Source organism: Vanellus vanellus, assembly GCF_965231255.1.
Source record: "Vanellus vanellus genome assembly, chromosome: 24".
Lineage (NCBI taxonomy): Eukaryota > Metazoa > Chordata > Aves > Charadriiformes > Charadriidae > Vanellus > Vanellus vanellus.
The window spans coordinates 401,813-419,964 of record NC_138929.1 but is presented as its reverse complement, the minus strand read 5'-3'; the positions used below and the strand labels follow the sequence as shown (position 1 = coordinate 419,964).

Sequence of the window (18,152 nt, the reverse complement as noted above, 5' to 3'; positions counted from 1 at the left end):
GGTCTCAGCCGCCTTAGGCTCACTACAGGATCTTCGTTTTTACAGGCAGACTCAGGAAGCTAGGTTGGACTGAAAAAGTAACGGAATTATGTGAAACTTGTCTGAGTCACTGACCCTGCATCTCCACTAGTTCTTTCAGGGCACTGCTCGTGGAGGAGGACAGAGAAGGCTGCAGCTGAGAGAGGAGATCTGCCCTTTCTGGTGACCACGAATTTCAGATCTCCTCCCCTAGCCTCTCCCAGTCTTTTGTGCTTTCCGTGCTAATCCATCCAGTGCAGTGTAAACTGACAGAGGCAGCAGCTGGAAACCCTGCTCTGAAAGCTGCTGTGAATGCCTCAGGACCGGCAGCAGCATGCACATAAAAACCGTGCTCATCCTCCTCGTTCTGGCTTTAGCCACAATATTTGCTTTAGTCTGCGTGTTGCTGACCAGAGGAAGGGCCCCTGGCACCTGCCAGCACCAGTCCCCGGAGCGGGAGGACACCAATGACGGCCAGAGCCTGGTCTTTGCCGATCTGACACCCGAAGAGATGGCGCAAGTGGTGCGGTACCTGCAGGGAAACCTCGGGGTGCCACTGGTTGACGCTTCACGTGCAAAGCCCTCTGACAACTGCATCGCCTCTGTCGACGTGCAGGTCCCCGCCAAGGAAGAGGTGCTGCGGTTCCTGGATGGTGGGGGGGCTCGCCCCCTGCGGGAGGCACTGGCTGTGCTGTACTTTGGGAACCAGCAAGACCCCAACGTCACCGAGTACGTGGTGGGTCCGCTGCCGACGCCGGTGTATCACCGGGATGTCACGGTGCGGAAGTACGGGGGGAAGGTGCCGTACCACCGCAGACCAACACTGGCTGTTGAATACAAACAGATTGGAGCGTTTTTAAAAAGCCAAGTGTTCCCCACAGCTCCATCTTTCATGCGTCAAGTACTGGAGTATGATGGAGCCAGTCTAGCAGCCCTGACAGCTGCTCCCCGCGGATTCCAGTCTGGAGATCGGATCACCTGGTTTGTTTTGTTTCAGAACGTGAGTGGGTTTTTCCTGCACCCGGTGGGGCTGGAAGTGCTGGTGGACCACAGCAGCCTGGACATCTCCCGGTGGGCGGTGAGTAGGGTCTTCTACAATGGGCAGTACTACAGGGACATGGTTCAGCTGGAGAGTGCCTATGTGCAGGGTCGCATCAGCGTGGAGAAGGTGAGGAAAGCGCCGCGGGATGGGGACTTCTCGTCCATGAAGCCCCGAGCACCGTCGGCTGCGCTGTTCCCTTTGCAGTACGAGCCACAAGGTCCCCGCTACAGCGTCAGGAACAACCACGTCCTCTTCCAGGCGTGGAGCTTTGCCTTTGGGATGAGTGTGAACACAGGCCTGCGTCTGTTTGACATCCGACACAAGGGGGAGAGGGTTGCCTATGAAATCAGCATCCAGGAGGCGTTGTCAGTGTATGGCTCCAACTGCCCTGGAGGGATGTCCACGAGGTACATGGATGGCAGCTTTGGCATCGGGCGCTACACCTCCCCCTTGGTGCGAGGAGTTGACTGCCCATACTCAGCCACCTATGTCGACACACACTCTCTGTCCGAGACCCTGAGCCCCAGCAAGAGAAAGGCTTCCCTCTGCATCTTTGAGCAGAACCTGGGCTCCCCTCTGCGGCGCCACTACTCCAACTTGCAGTCGCTCTACTATGGGGGGCTGGTCAACTCTGCTCTGGTCGTTCGGTCCATTGCAACCGTGGGCAACTATGATTACGTGTGGGACTTCATCTTCTACCAGAATGGGGCCATAGAAGGCAAGGTCCAGGCCACAGGGTACACGAGCTCGTCCTTTCTCCATGGGGATGGTCTGAGATACGGCAATAGGGTTTGGGAGCACACGCTGGGTACAGTACACACCCATTCCGTCAACTACAAAGTGGACTTGGATGTGGGAGGTAGGTCTGGGTCTTCCTTTAATGTCTGCTATTATACCTGTAAACCCCAGAGCTTTGGTGGGATTGCCTCCTAGTTTGTAGAATCCCTCATAACTGACATCACAACTCTGCTTTTTCACTATTCTAACCTTTTCTTTCATTGCAATATAATTTTTCTATGTATAAAATAGTCTGTCAAGGTCATGGAGTTGAAGGCAGTGTGAATTGTCTGAGAGCTCTGTGTTCAGACCAGGGAAAGTATGAAAGGTAGCAGCTGAAAAATGTTTGTGTTTCCTTGAGGCCTCACGTCTGGCACAGTGTGTGTTGCCGTAGGCATGGCCAGGCAGACAGGGAGACACAGCCCTGTCTGCAGGGCTGGAGGTGTCAGCCTGCTCTTGCTGCTTCAGATGCTGGTCCCGGTGCTCCTTGTCACCCGGGAAAGCGCTTTTTGTATCTCAAGTGCCCCGCGTAAAGCGGGGCAGCTGTACTGGTGCTCTACAGGGCTGAGCTCGTGCAGCCCTATCCCCGCTCCTCTTTTGAGGAAACTCTTGTAAGTTGGATGCTGAGTCTCAGGCTACAAAGCTGCTGCAGTGAGCCAATGAATTCCCCTGCTCCTGCACAGAGTCATGGTTTTTGGCAGTGGATCCCTGTGGAGGGTTATTTGAGTCCAGGACGGACTGAGCAGCGCAGTGCTGGTGTCCACCCGGGAGGCAGAAGGATGCTCAGGCTGAAAGGACAGCTTTGCTTCCCCTCAAAGGCCATTCCAGTAACTGCAGTCTGGGGAGGTGCAAGGGCAGTGGTGGTGCTGGGGGCACGGACTGGCAGCGTTGTGCAGAATCCCAGACGGGACAGGGCTGGAAGGACCCTCTGGAGCTCCCTCAGTGCCACCCCCTGCCAGAGCAGGGGCACCTCCAGCAGTGGCACAGGACACGTCCAGGCGGGTTTGGAATGGCTCCAGAGTGGGAGACTCCCCACCCCTCTCTCTGGGCAGCTGTGCCAGTGCTCTGCCGCCCGCACAGGAGAGAAGTCCCTCCTCAGGTTCAGATGGAACTTCCTATGGTCACGTTTGTGCCCGTTCCCTCTTGTCCTGTCACTGGGCACCACTGGAAACAGACTGTTCCCACCCCCCGGCACCCTCCCTTTAAGGATTTATAAGTATTGATAAGATCCCCCCTCAGTCTTCTCCACACTACAAAGACCTAAGTGCCTCAGCCTTTCCTTGTAAGAAAGGCGCTCCGATCCCGTGATCATCTTTGTAGCGCTAAAGTTAGGTGTCTGTTATTGAGACCTGCTCCTGTAAAAAACAGAGGAAAACTGTTTTACATCTGCACAGGACCAAAGAGATGGCTGGTAGGCAGTGCACTACATCTGTACCAGCCTGAGGAGAAATGCAGCTCCAGTAACCTGTGCTGTCTCCTGGATTGCGGGGGGTCATCGGAGAACTACGTACGTCAAGCTGCAGCGGACTCCAGTGCAAGTGTTCAGGCCCGGAACGTGTCCTCTCTTGCACCTGCCTGCCATGCAGTGGTTTGCGTGGCCCTGAAAGGTGCTGCTGCTGTCATTATGGTCAAAAACAGGGCTGATACTTGTTCCCTTCCTGTAAGCAAGGCTTGAAAACATGCTAAAATGCCATTCCTGTATGGTGGCAAGGTCCTTTTCTGTGACTGCTGCCCCTCGGTTCCCTGCTCTGTTTGCAGCCCCTGAGCTCTGGCTGCTGCAAAATGCTCTTGAGAAGAGTTGTACAAAATCCCAGACTTACTCCCCTCAGTGAGGGAGGGGAGCCCTGGCCCGAGCAGCAGGGCTTGGGGCCACACAGGGTTCTCGAGAGGCACCCAGCAGGGTCCCCCCACCCCTGGTTCCAAGCACAGGGAAGGCAAAACTGCAGCACAGCAAAAATGGGTCATGTCCCACACAGGTTTCTTGGATCCTGGTCTGAAGCTGGTGTGGGATCTGCAGGGAAAAAAGTGGCAATTATTCCCTGGCTGGAAATGAGAATGAAAACATAAGTTCCTAAATTAACGTGATCACAAGAGCGGCAAATTGATCCAGTGCTGTAGTGGTTTCAGCCCCTGCCCACCCCTCCTGCCCGTGCCTCAAACGGTCTCCACCAGAAGGGTGCGAAGTGGACCACAATCTCAGGAAAGTGGCTGTCGGTGATGTATCGCTGCTGCCTTGCGCGGGGCTGGGTGCAGCGGGGCCAGCCTTGCAGAAGCTGGTGGCCGTGCAGGAGCAGCTGCCTCACAGCACGGTGGGGTGGCCCAGCTGGTCGTTGACCCCAAAGGAATTCTTGCTGCGCTCCTCACCAGGGAAGGTCCATGGTGTGGTCAGGGGTATTGAACAGTTTCCTGACAGTAAACACTTCTGTCCACGACAGCTCTTGTCTGAGGATCGCGTCCCCTGGCATGGGGTTGGGATGGCCGAATGGGGTCAGATGTGTCCTGTTCATCATCCTGCAGCCTCTGCTCCTGGTGCAGCCACTCCAGGTGCTGCACGTCACTTGCTGTTGCTGCCAGAGGTTTGGTGAGTGCTGCCTGTTCTCACCAGGGAGCTTCCTCCCATCTCGGCCAGTCTGCCCACAGCTAGAGCCGGGCTAGAGCTGCTGGGTCCCTTCCCTTGGGTTTGGGAGGGACTGGGAGGTGGCAGAGAGTGGCGACGGGGAGAAGAGGCACATGGAGGTGCTGGGAGCCAGCAGGTCGTGGGCTCTCCTGGAGTGCCAGCCTGGACCAGCCTTTCAGGGGCATGGGGCTGGTCCCGGGGCACCAGGGTGCGGCAGCAGCGGGGCCGGCCAAGCCTGCCCCTGTGGCGTCAAGGCGCTCCCACATCAGAGGGGATGGGGATGACCTGGGAGACGCTGGGAGAAGCAAAGGCCCCTTGGGCAGACTGAGGCCGGGGCTCTTCCTGGTGTCACCCTGCAGCGGAGAAACCCATCAGTATCTTGGGGAGTGAGTCAGGCGCCGGCTCCCCGGCTGGCTCCCTCGCTGTCTCTGGGGTGGGGAGTAAACAGGCTGAACTGGACAGGACCTGTGATCTGTTCTCAGAGCCCATGCAAGCTCCAGGCGCCCTCCCCACCTCGCAAGCGACGCCTTTACGCCCACAGTTGGCAAATGAGTTAAGAGCTCAGTCTGCAGGTGAGGGACATGTTCTGGAGCCTGCCGCCGAACCCCACACGTTGTCTTTGCGCTGGGAGAGATGAACCCCAGACTTCCCTACATTCTCCTGGTTGGTGCTGCAGTGATAATCTTCATTCTTTCCTGCGTGCTGCTGAGCAGGGGGAGGCAATCACCCAGCTGCAAATCCCAACCCCACATGGTGGAGAAGACGGGGTCCACGAGCCAGAGCCTGGTCTTTGCCGATCTGACACCCGAAGAGATGGCGCAAGTGGTGCGGTACCTGCAGGGAAACCTCGGGGTGCCGCTGGTTGACGCTTCACGTGCAAAGCCCTCTGACAACTGCATTGCCTCTGTCGACGTGCAGGTCCCCGCCAAGGAAGAGGTGCTGCGGTTCCTGGATGGGGGGGGGGCTCGCCCCCCGCGGGAGGCACTGGCTGTGCTGTACTTTGGGAACCAGCAAGACCCCAACGTCACCGAGTACGTGGTGGGTCCGCTGCCGACGCCGGTGTATCACCGGGATGTCACGGTGCGGAAGTACGGGGGGAAGGTGCCATACCACCGCAGACCAATGCTGGTCAGTGAGTATGAGCAGGTGGGAGTGTTCTTGGAGACAGTGGCGTTTGCTGCAGCCCCAACCTTCCTGAAGGAAGTGTTTGAGTATGACGGCACCAACGTGGCGTTTCAGACCACAGCCCCTCATGGATTTCGTTCTGGAGACCGTAAGTCCTGGTTCATCATGTTTCAGAACGTGAGCGGATTCTTTGTGCACCCAGTGGGGCTGGAAGTGCTGGTGGACCACAGCAGCCTGGACGTCTCCCGGTGGGTGGTGAGTAGGGTCTTCTACAACGGGCAGTACTACAGGGACATGGTTCAGCTGGAGAGTGCCTATGTGCAGGGTCGCATCAGCGTGGAGAAGGTGAGGAAAGCGCCGCGGGATGGGGACTTCTCGTCCATGAAGCCCCGAGCACCGTCGGCTGCGCTGTTCCCTTTGCAGTACGAGCCACAAGGTCCCCGCTACAGCGTCAGGAACAACCACGTCCTCTTCCAGGCGTGGAGCTTTGCCTTTGGGATGAGTGTGAACACAGGCCTGCGTCTGTTTGACATCCGACACAAGGGGGAGAGGGTTGCCTATGAAATCAGCATCCAGGAGGCGTTGTCAGTGTATGGCTCCAACTGCCCTGGAGGGATGTCCACGAGGTACATGGATGGCAGCTTTGGCATCGGGCGCTACACCTCCCCCTTGGTGCGAGGAGTTGACTGCCCATACTCAGCCACCTATGTCGACACACACTCTCTGTCCGAGACCCTGAGCCCCAGCAAGAGAAAGGCTTCCCTCTGCATCTTTGAGCAGAACCTGGGCTCCCCTCTGCGGCGCCACTACTCCAACTTGCAGTCACTCTACTATGGGGGGCTGGTCAACTCTGCTCTGGTCGTTCGGTCCATTGCAACTGTGGGCAACCACGACTACGTGTGGGACTTCATCTTCTACCAGAATGGGGCCATAGAAGGCAAGGTCCAGGCCACAGGGTACACGAGCTCGTCCTTTCTCCATGGGGATGGTCTGAGATACGGCAATAGGGTTTGGGAGCACACGCTGGGTACGATACGCACCCATTCCGTCAACTACAAAGTGGACTTGGATGTGGGAGGTAGGTCTGGGTCTTGTCTCTCCTTTGTGCCCTCCTTGAGCACTTTTAGACTCCCCAAACTTGACTGGTTTTGGTCCTTATGCAGTTTTTTTCTTTCTGTGTGTGTGGTAGGATGGTGTGCTGACACAGAGCTGCCTCCCCTCTGTTTTTAGAGCAGTGAGAAGCTGTTGTTACACAGGGACAGTTTCCCCCTCTTTCCTGAGCAGTATCCCCTAAGAGCCGTGCAGACCTGTGGCTTCCCGGGCTGGTAACGCCAGGCTGCCGTGTGCCTGACCCCTGCCCCTAATGGAAAGGGGTCCTTCCCCTCCTGCCCCGGGCAGCCCCAATCCTGCCAGCCTCAACACTGCCAGGGCTCTGCAGAATTTGAGATTTTCCCCCCCCGCGCCCTCCCCCTGTCCTGAGCCCCAAATTATAGTCGGAGTCACTCAAGCTGGTTTGTTGGGATGTGGTTTCCAGCTCACATTCCTACCGCCGACAGCTTTGTTGAGCTGCTCCTGCTGCTGGTGTGCGGGTGGAACAGGAGCTGTCCTCCCCGTAGGGCTGCGGGCACAGTGGGCAGATGCTGGGCTAGCAGCCGCTCGGCACTCAGGGCCATTTTGCCGGGGTACGAGGGATCCTCTGCTCTCAGCACCAACAGGAGCGGTGGCTGCAGTTTCCTAGGTCTTCCCCTACCATTTATGCCACAAATCTGTCCTTGCACTCCTGCTGAAATTGCACTTGCTGCATGCTCCTGCCACCTATTAAAAATATCCCAATTTCCTTTTAATTGGAAAACACAAAGACTGTTCCATGTGGTTTTAGGATGTGTTTTGAGTGCTTAGGGAGAAATGGGGGATGGCAAAACTGCAAGAACAGGGAAAAGGCGGATGAAATCAAAGTGTCACTACTGCCACTATAAGGGGAGGTGAGGGGTTAGAAGTTTTGTTCACATCAGAAAAGGGAAGAAAATGAGCCCAGTGACGGTTTCTGGTGTGGATCCTCTTCCATGGGGCTCAGGCTCTGGCACTGACCTCAATGGCAGCCCTGGGGCTCAGGCCCAAGGTGCTGCTCGAACATTCCAGGACGGCCACAGTGTCAGCTCTGCGATGGCCTTTGTTCAGGCTGGAAACTTGTGTGGGGCCGAGGGGAGCGGAGTGGAGCGGGACAGGTTACACCGTGTGCTCCGGCCGGGACGGGCAGTGGGTGCCAAGCCCTGGCCCCTCTGCCAGAGCCGTGCTGGCACCGGCCCTCGAGCGCTCTCAGCCAGCTCTTTCCTGTCTTGTCCCTGAATTTACTGCTTCCTGTGCCCCTCCTGTAGCTCTGAGCCTTTGACTCATGACTCTTCTTTGTGGAAAGACCTGAACTGCACAGCGCTGCTCCAGTTCTGTGATGTGCAAATGTGCTCGGAGCCCGGGCCCTTCCTAGTGCCTTCCAGCTCACAGGACACACACTGACGAGCGCAGTGTCTGGGCCATCAGATGCTTGGGTTAATTACACGGTGCTGCACTGGGATGCAAACCTGTTCTTCTGCACTGGGATGAGGCTCTGCTTTTGTCCCTCTCAGAAGGTGAGAGTCCCTGTGGATGGTGGTGTCAGCCACAGCAAGGTGTTGCTTGGGTCAGACAAACGTACAGTTGTACAGCCATAAATGTGCACCATGTACAGTCGTGCTGCCATGCAGCTGCGGAGCATTAGTGGCTCTCACGGGCAGAAGCCGTTGCTCAGAGCCCGGAGTGCGGGAAGGGAGGATTGGGAGAGCGAGTCAGGCTGCAGCAATGTCTGTGGGGAACAGGGGACCGCGGGGACACTCCTCAGCAACTTTGCTTTTGCTTCGCAGGTGTGAAGAACTCTCTGGTGGCCCATGACATGGCATTTGAGATGACGCGGGCTCCCTGGAGCCCAGAGCAGCAGATAGAGCGGCCACGACTCACCAAGAAAGTCCTGGACACGGAGGACCAGGCTGCCTTCCGGCTCCAGTCGAAGATGCCCAGATACATCTACTTTGCGGCCAACAGCAAAAACAAGTGGGGCCACCAGCGTGGTTACAGGATCCAAACCACCAGTTTTGCGGGGGACCATGTCCCCGAAGCCAGCTCCATGGAGAGGGCCATCAGCTGGGCAAGGTCAGGCTGCTCTGACTGGGATGGCAGGTTCTCAGAGACACCCCAGCCTCGCCGGCTGGGGCAGCAGTGCATGGATGTTCCTTGATGGGGAGACACAGGGCAGACGCTCCCCTGGGCTGGGGTTACTCCACAGGAGCAGGCTAGCGCTCTGCAGGCTCTCCGGGATGCTGGCTTTCATCTCTGCCCTGCCCCAGGGGGTGCTCCCAGCTCTTTTCTTGTCCTCAGGTACCAGCTGGCTGTCACCAGGCGGAAGGAGGAGGAGCCCACCAGCACCAGCATCTACAACCAGAATGACCCCTGGACGCCCACCGTTGCCTTCGCTGACTTCATCAACAATGAGACCATCACCAACGAGGTGAGGCGGGGTCCCCTGGGCTAGAGCTGTAATACTCAGCCCCAGGCTGAGCAGGAGCCCTAGAGCTGCCCCAGGGGCCGAGTGACCCCGGCATTGCTGGTGGGACAGCAGGCTCAGCTGGGAGAGCAGTAGCCCTGAGGAATGAGTAGAGCGGGTCTGAGCATCCCCTTTTCTGTGTGTCTGCTTGGCGCTTTGGTCAGAGTGTGTAGATCAGAGTGCAGAGGTGGAGCTTGTGTCTCTCTCCAGAGAAATGCTGGCAAAACATCAGGAAAATCTCTGTGAGGCCACAGCTTGGCCACAGGTGTCAGGACAAGGTCCCTTCTGCTGGGTGGACATCTGTGGCTGCAGCTACGGGCAGGTCTTTGGGGAAGGGAGGGGATCTTTCCCAGGAGGGGGGAGCTCGGCATGTGGGAACGTGGCCAGGCTGGTGCCCGGGGAGGTCCAATCCTGCTCTCCTGTAACTTTCCACAGCCCCTGTGCAGATTTCAGTCGCTGCCACTGCAGGCTTCTGAAATAACCATGGTCTTGTGGCTCTTCCCTTCCTAGGACCTGGTTGCCTGGATTACCGCTGGTTTCCTCCACATCCCTCACTCTGAGGATATTCCCAACACTGTGACGGTGGGAAACTCAGTTGGCTTTCTCCTGAGACCCTACAACTACTATGACCTGGACCCCTCCATATACTCGCACGATGGCGTGTTTTTCACCAGCGAGCAGGACTTCACGGCATGTGAAATCAACCCTATCGCGTGCCTACCCAAAACTGCCTCTTGTTTGCCAAACTTCCCCCCATTCGCCTATGATGGCTTCCAAAATATGAGCAGGCTTTAACGCTACAGGACAGTGTTAGGAGACACAGTCAGAGGTTGACTGTTGTGTCTCAGTTTTTCATTTTTTTAGTGAAGTTGTCTCAATTTCCACTTGTGCAATGACTTCACTTTTTATCATTGCTTTGAAAATAGTGCTCTTTAAAAGGGAAGCATAATCTTCCTGGCATGATGCCAGACGGGAGTCTACGTTATCTCTGTTAATTGCTGAATACGAGTCTGTTGCAGGAGGAAAGTGAGGAGGAAATCCTGTTCCTCGGCTGTAGAAGCAAGCGCTGTGTAGTGCCTATCTCAGGTTAAAGAGATGAAAATTATTCTGGTCCAGTGCTCTCTTGAGTGTCTTGTTCTTTTGACTTACAGCAGCGTCTGCTTGGGGGATGACGCTGGGTCTCTGCTGTGTTTCCTGCATCCACAAACCAGCCCAGCAGCGTGGCCTGGGGCACCTGTCTGGGCACAGGGACAGTCCAGCTGGGGGCTAGGAGGGATGGGCTGGGGAGTCCCGGGGCTCTGGGGGGAGGACAGAAGCGGGTGCTGGCACCACACTCTGGGTGCTTGGGTGAGGCTGGGGACAAACAGGACCCATGTGGGCTGCAGCTCTTGGGCAGTCACAGCTCAGCAGAGGTGAGGGGCGCGGAGGGGACCACTGCAGGGAGGCGTCTCGCTGTCCCTGCGCCAGTGCTGTCCCCACCGGTGCCTCTGCATGAACCAGCTGGACCTCAGCCCCGCGGGCAGCGTGAGGGCCAGCTCAGCCCATCACAGCCTGATGCTGGCCAGATTCAGGTGAGAGCCCTCCAGGCTCGTTCCAGGGCGTGGGAGGCACGTGGCTGCTGACGGTGCAGCATGGCCAGTGCCGCTGCCCATTTGCCAGGATGCTCAGTGTGCTTGGGAGCCCTCATCCTCCTCCTCGCAGCTCCATCTATGCCAGGACGTAGCGCAGGATCAGGAGGCACCTTTGAGAGGGTGATGAGCATCCCATCCCTCCTGGCTGCAGGACCGGTGCCATCCCATGTGTGGGGTCATCGGCAGCAGTGTGTGATGCTGCAATGTCTTGGCACAGGCTGTAGAGGTGTTGCTGGTGAAGGTGGAGCTGTGGCAGTATGGGGCCATGGTGCTGTATTCAGCAGTGCTCTGCACAGAGGAGCATCATCCTTGCAGGCTCTGCTGCCTGCCTGGCTGTTTGCATCTTCAGGGTTAAGAGGAAGAGATACATGGACATGCATTTATTTCCCCCAAGTGACTGGATCTGTCCTCTCCAAGGTCTGCAGTGTAGCTTGTGGGACAAGAAGGGAAGGACAGATGCAGAAGCATTAAGTTTACTTAAAATTATGACCCACTGGGGGAAGCAGAGCAAAATTGCCTTTTATGGTTCCCAGCAAATCCTGGGCATGTCTGAGAACATCCCCCTGCACCCTCCCTGCAAGCTGCTCTGGGCTGTTCCCTGTTGAGAAAACGAGGGAAAAACCACACCAGACCAAACCCAGTCTTTCTGTCAGCGGGTCGCTGGGAGGGTTCTGCAGCTGAAAACCCGCCCTGCTGGGCTGCGGGAGCTCTCAGTGCCTCAGCAGACATGAACGTGAAAACTGTGCTCATCCTCCTCCTTCTGGCTTTAGCCACAATATTTGCTTTAGTCTGCGTGTTGCTGACCAGAGGAAAGGCCCCCGGCACCTGCCAGCACCAGTCCCCGGAGCGGGAGGACACCAATGACGGCCAGAGCCTGGTCTTTGCCGATCTGACACCCGAAGAGATGGCGCAAGTGGTGCGGTACCTGCAGGGAAACCTCGGGGTGCCGCTGGTTGACGCTTCACGTGCAAAGCCCTCTGACAACTGCATCGCCTCTGTCGACGTGCAGGTCCCCACCAAGGAAGAGGTGCTGCGGTTCCTGGATGGGGGGGGGGCTCGCCCTCCGCGGGAGGCACTGGCTGTGCTGTACTTTGGGAACCAGCCAGACCCCAACGTCACCGAGTACGTGGTGGGTCCGCTGCCGACGCCGGTGTATCACCGGGATGTCACGGTGCGGAAGTACGGGGGGAAGGTGCCGTACCACCGCAGACCCGTTACTGGCAAGGAGTATGTGGATATCAACGCCCTTGTCCAGCGGGAGCTGCGAAAGGCACCGCAGTTCCTCGCTGCGTGCTGTGAGTCCGATGGGACTGACCTGGCCATCCTCACAACGGCCCCGCGGGGCTTCAAGTCTGGTGACCGTGTGACCTGGTTTGTCCTCTTCCACGGCGTGGCTGGCACTGGCTACTATCTCTCACCGGTGGGGCTGGAGGTGCTGGTGGATCACGGGGACCTCCACATGTCCCGCTGGCATCTGTGCCAAGTCTTCTACAACGGATGGTACTTTGACAGCACAGGGGATCTGGAGGATGCATTTGTGGCCAACTTGCTGCAGGTCGTCAAGATCAAGAAGCCCCAGGCTGAAGCGGTGCTGGGCTCACTGCGACCCCGGCGCCCGCCTGGCTCCCCAGGGCCGCTGCAGTATGAGCCCCAGGGTCCCCGCTACAGCATCAGGGACAACCGCGTTACCTTCCAGGGCTGGAGCATTGCCTTTGGCATGAACCCCAACTCTGGCCCACGCCTCTTTGACATCAGGTACCGTGGGGAGAGGATTGTCTATGAGCTGAGTCTCCAGGAAGCCTTAGCCTTGTACGGCTCCAACTGCCCCGGGGGCATGTCGACCCGCTACCTTGATGGGAGCTTTGGCATCGGCAGGTTTGCCTACGAGCTTGTCCGGGGCCTCGACTGCCCCTACACAGCCACCTACGTGGACCGGCACTACCTGGCAGAGTCAGAGACCCCTAAAACCAACCAAAACTCACTCTGCATTTTTGAGCATGATGCTGCCCTCCCTCTGCGTCGCCACTTCTCTGACTCTCAGTCCTTGTACTACGGTGGGCTGCAGAAAAACATGCTTGTCATCCGTGCCATCTCCACTCTCATCAACTACGACTACGTCTGGGACTTCATGTTCCACAGCAGTGGGGCTGTGGAGGTCCGGGTACATGCCACCGGCTACATCAGCACTTCCTTCCTCCATGGCCAAGGGACCGACTACGGCAACAGGGTTGGGCCCCACACGCTGGGGACGATGCACCTCCACCACATCCACTACAAGGTGGACCTGGATGTTGATGGTAGGTCTGGGCACCTTTGTGTGCGGCCGCAGTTCACTGTGGGCTGCAGCTCTGCCCGGGGTGCGGAGCTTGAGAGGGTTTTCCCTTCTGCTTCACAGGGCAGCTGAACTCTCTGGAGACCCAGGACATGGGGTATGAGCTTGTGAAAGACCCCTGGAGCATGCAGAACACCATCGAGCGGCCATACCTCCACAGGGAGAGGCTGGAGAGGGAGGACGAGGCAGCGTTCCCGCTCAACGCCCCCATGCCCCGCTACCTCTCCTTTGCCAGCCCTAAGTCCAACAAGTGGGGGCACCCGCGTAGCTACCGGATCCAGATCGTCAGCTTTGCTGGGGAGCACCTGCCCACCAGCAGCCCCATGGAGAGGTCCATCAGCTGGGGCAGGTGGGTGCTGGGGCGCACGTGGTGGTGTCCCCCCCCCCCATGTCCCTGGCTTCTCCTGCCTCCCCACAGAGGGGGGCTGCTGCAACCCAGCAAGCCTCTGCTGGACCGCGGGGAAGGGTTAAACAGTGAACACGCCTATTTTTTGGCTCTGAAAATCCCTTGAAAAGTTGCTTAATGACATCTGTTCACAGTAGTTCACAGGCAGGAATCTGACCCCAGATAAGATTAATTTAGAGCAATCGCATGTGTTTTTACCCTGTGAGGGCAACCAGGCAGTCGGACAAACTCCCACGGGAAGCTCTGGCATCCCCAGGCCCTGACATCTGCATGTAAGGACAGAATGTCTTTTGGAAAATGCTGGGGATAAACACAGAGCTGGCTTACTGCCAGGGTGAAATTTAAGGGCTGACGTTCTGAGGGAGGCTGTAGGAGTTAAAAATGGCTGTGGCTGAAGTGAGTGTGTCAGGCAGCGAGCAGCAGCGTCTGCGCCTGGACACATTCCTGTTTCCCAGCGGTGTGGGAGCAGCCGTGGGCAGTGACTGACCCCCGTGAGCCTGAAGGTGCCGGGGCTGCTGCCTGTCACTGCCACGCTGGTCCGTGCCAGCCCCGTCCCTCCCTGACCCAGGACAGACCGCGTCCCTGGGCACACGCCAAGGACGCATCCAGCCCCAGTTTGCCAGTGCATCCCCAGGCGGCAATGCCGCCATCGCCCTCCCCACACTGGCACAGACGAGCCCCTCTGCTCCCCGTGATGGCAGGTACCAGCTGGCCGTCACCAGGCGGAAGGAGGAGGAACCCACCAGCACCAGCATCTACAACCAGAACGACCCCTGGACGCCCACCGTCATCTTTGCTGACTTCATTGACAACGAGACCATCACCAATGAGGTGAGCCGGGGTCTCACAGGTGGAGGAGAGCTGGGCACCACGGGCACCACCCTGGCTCCTGCCCTGGCCAGAGGCTTCACCCATCCCACAGCCAAACTGGGCGGCTGCTGGGCTGGAAGGGTTCCACTCAGCCTGACAGGGCACCTGGCTCCCCTCCTGCCCAGGACCTGGTTGCCTGGATCTCTGTGGGGTTCCTCCATATCCCCCATGCCGAAGACGTCCCCAACACGGTGACCGTGGGGAACGGCGTTGGCTTTTTCCTGAGGCCCTACAACTACTTCGATGAGGACCCCTCAGTGGAGTCACCCGACAGCATCTACTTCAGCGGTGAGCAGGATGCTGGAGCGTGTGAGGCCAACCCCCTCGCCTGCCTGCCCTCCGCCGCCGCCTGCGCCCCCCACCTGCCCCCCTTCCGCTATGGGGGCTTCCTCAACCTCAGCCTGGCCCCGCTGCCCGGCGGGCTCTGATGGGGGCTGCCGCTGCCCCCGTCCCCAACGGTACAGGTGGTTGGTGTCAGGCTGTCGGATGTGTCCTTGGAGGGCTCCACCGGCAGGCGCGGGCCGGCCATGCTGCCTGCCCTCCCCATCCCGGGAACGCCGCATGCTCAAGGTCAGGTTTTTGGAGAAGCTCAGCTCTCATTTCAGGACCGCAACACTGCTGAAGGCAGACTCAAAGCCTCTGAAAAACATCCCCTAGAAGTGATTGTTGGGGACTGCATCCAGGAGGCCACCCAAAGGGCTGTGGGGTGCCCAGGGCCACTCTCCTCCTCTGGGACCGGGGCTGCTGCCGCCTCACCGAGGTAGGTCGGTGTACACAGGGTGATGGTGCTGGCTGGGGCTGGGCACTGCACAAAGCCGCAGCTCCCCTCAGAGCCCCGGTCCAGGCCGAGGTTTTGCCCAGGGTGGCAGGAGTGGCGGCGTGGCAGCTACTGTGGCCTGGCTGGAGCCCGGGGGCGTTGGGCGATGGGGAGGCAGCAGCTCCAGCATGCCCGAAACGTCCACCTTGTCCCCGCGGCTGCTGCAGCTCCTGGGGCCCAGGCGATGCTGAGCTCTGGCTGCTGTGGTAATGCCAATCTCTGGGGATGGGGACGATGCACTGGGCTGCACTGGGAGCCCATGGAAGGAGCGTGCCGCAGGACCACGGGACAGACAGTCCACAGGCTGAGCTGCCTGTGTCTGACCTTCCCCAATAAACTCGGGTGCTTTTCCTGACCAAACTGTTGTGTAGCTCACGGGTGCTGCTGCGGCTCCTGTGGCTGGTGGCCAGAGCGCTGGCACTGCTGACTCTGCATGTGCTGGTGCCTGTAACGGATGGTTCTGGCTCAGCTCTGTGGTGCTCGTGGGGGTCCAAGGGCCACGGGGCCTGTACAGCACCTGGCACGGCTGCGAGAGCGTGCACCGGCCGTGCTCTTGGCCCCCGGGTGCTGGCAGGCGGCTCCTGCCGGGGAATACGGGACAAACAAGGGAGTTAATGTGTAACGGCTGTACCAAGCTGCATTAATCAGTCCTGGCCTTGGCTGCTGCCCGGCTGTGTGCGCGGCCCTGGGCTGCAGGATCCCCCCGCCTCCAGAGCCCATCCCTGTGGTGCAGGCTGGGCTGGGGGCACTGAGGGGCTCCGTGACGGCCGCTCAGCTCCAGCCCCATGGCCCAGCCCTGGCACGGGACTGCAGATGCCAAGCACTGGCCAACGTGTCCCTGGGGGTATGATGGGCATCCACCCCCTCTGCCCTGGGAGATTGGTCTGCCCTGGGCTATGCTGGTGATGGGCTCGAGAAGCTCTAAGGGCAGCAGCACATCCCCCCGTGAGGCAGCTCGGCTCGCTGCAGTGCAGGGAAGGGATGTCGGGCAGGAGCGGGCAGCTCAGGGACACCGCTCTGCAGGGCTGCAGTGGTCCCTGGGTGCCCCGGGGTGATGGTGGGGACTGTGCCCTGGAGGCACCTTCTGGGGCACAGGCGGGATGCTCCCTGCGAGGGGAAGGTCACAGCCAGCTGGCGCCCTGCCTGCTGCTGTGTGCCCAAGTGTTTGCAAGTGCTGCCTGGACTCTGCCCGTGTGCTGACGCAAGCAAGACCAGACACGCTCCCGTGCTGGCAGCCACCCAGTGCGCTGCCTGGCCGCAGACCTTGCAGCAGGCTGGGAACCTTCTGGATGAAACATTGGCCCCCCGTGCGGCACATCACGTTAGAGCACACACGTGTGCTGCGCCTCCCAGAGCTGTATCTGGTGCCTTGGGAACCACGGGGACACCATGTCCCAGCGCCGGACGCTGTCACTGCAGGCACATGGCTGCTGAGCTGCCGACTGGTCCTGGGTTTGTTGCGCACCGACCCCACAGCAGAAATGAAGCACCCCCTGCCTGTCCCCCTTCGTCCCCTGGGAAAACCGCCCTGGCCAGTTTGCAATGCACATCCCTGGCCAGCGGTGCTGCCAGCACAGCTGCCCAGTGCGTGGCATTCCCAGAGCTGGTGTCCAAACCAGCCAGGGTGCAAAACCTCATGGTGCCCCAGAGGTCAGCAGCCCCTGCTGCCCTTGCTCCACGCGGTGGCTGCGAGGCTGGGGATTCACCCGAAGCACAGGGCACAGAGCTGGTGCTGGAAAACTCTGCCGTGCAGACCCTGGCAGCTCCGGCACAGACCTGCCCCGCAACATGTGCAGCCTGGCCGCTGCACAGGGGGACGCTGGCCCGCGCTGCGCCATTGGCAGCACAGCTCTGTCGGCAGCACAGGTCTGTCGGCAGCGCTCCGTGCCCACTGCCGCGCCGTGCCAGCCTCTGCCAAGCTGGGAGGGAGGAGGTGGCGGCTCCTGTCCTGTTTCCCAGACTCTTCCCCGCTGCGACCCCAATTTTCCTGCAGTGACTTTTTCCAAGGCGACTGGAGCATGCTAGTCCCCACCCCCCGACACCTTTTGCCCCCATTTTCTGCTGTGAAATCTCTCAAGGAGAATTTATTGCTGACTGTTTCAAAACATTTTTGACACGGAAGCCAAGTCTGTTGCATTCCTTCACGCTGGCCAAAGCCACTCCGGGTTGAGGACCCTGGAATGAGCTCTTGGAGAAATGGTTTTGCAAGAGTAATTCCATTTCCATGAAAACTTCTGCTTTGTTGTTTTTTTCCTGTAGGTTGGGAGCTCAGTCCGGGGCTGGGATGCCTGGGTCTGTCTCCACTGGGCGCAGCACAGCCGGGCTGGGGGAGAACAGGGAGCAGCAGCTCTGGGAGGGACGTGCCTGTGGCTGGCGCTGATCCTGCAGTGTTTGCATGGCTTCGTCTCCTTCACGTGCATTTCCCGTTCAATGACGGCAGCTGGGAAATTGCACAGACTGGGTGACTCCCCCCCCTGGTGCTGCGTTCTGCCATGCGCTGCCTCGGGGGTCCCCTGGTCCCCCTCCCCAGCATGGCGAGGATGCTCTGGCTGCCCTCCATCCCTGGGGACAGAGTTGGACCAGGCCAGTTGGGGCCGAAGATGCTGAGTGCAGGGTCAGGCGTTGGCTGTGCCCAGGAGCATCAGCCCCAGTGCAAAGCGAGGATGCCGGGAGGGGTCCTGGCTGCCGCGGCCTGGGGCACAGCTCCTCGAGGCCGAGGACTGGCTGCCCACAGAGCACATGCATTGCTGGTCTGTGACTGCACATCTGCCCTGGCCGCCCCAGCCTTGCAAGGCAGATCTGTAATCACCCAACTGCCTTCAGAGGCAGCTTTGCAAATATGATCCCTCTTCCTTGCCCCAGCAGCTCCAAGAGTGGTCCGTGCCTGTATTCTAGGGAGGAAGGTTTGCCATGTTTTTGCCTTTTGGACCTCATGGCTCCCAAGGC

At 59.1% G+C, this 18,152-nt stretch overlaps 1 protein-coding gene across 1 annotated transcript; it reads left to right on the top strand.

Annotated features, from left to right (window-relative positions):
* Positions 1–352: 352 nt before the first annotated feature.
* Positions 353–15,560, top strand: LOC309681166 (uncharacterized protein; the record flags this gene model as incomplete). The annotated part of the gene is made up of 9 exons (XM_082495004.1): positions 353–496; positions 5,235–6,657; positions 8,474–8,759; positions 8,985–9,114; positions 9,661–9,934; positions 11,507–13,078; positions 13,177–13,462; positions 14,221–14,350; positions 14,515–15,560. 9 exons carry the CDS (start codon positions 353–355, stop codon positions 14,815–14,817), a joined length of 4,548 nt encoding a protein of 1,515 aa, XP_082351130.1. The 3' UTR covers positions 14,818–15,560.
* Between the last annotated feature and the right edge of the window lie 2,592 nt (positions 15,561–18,152).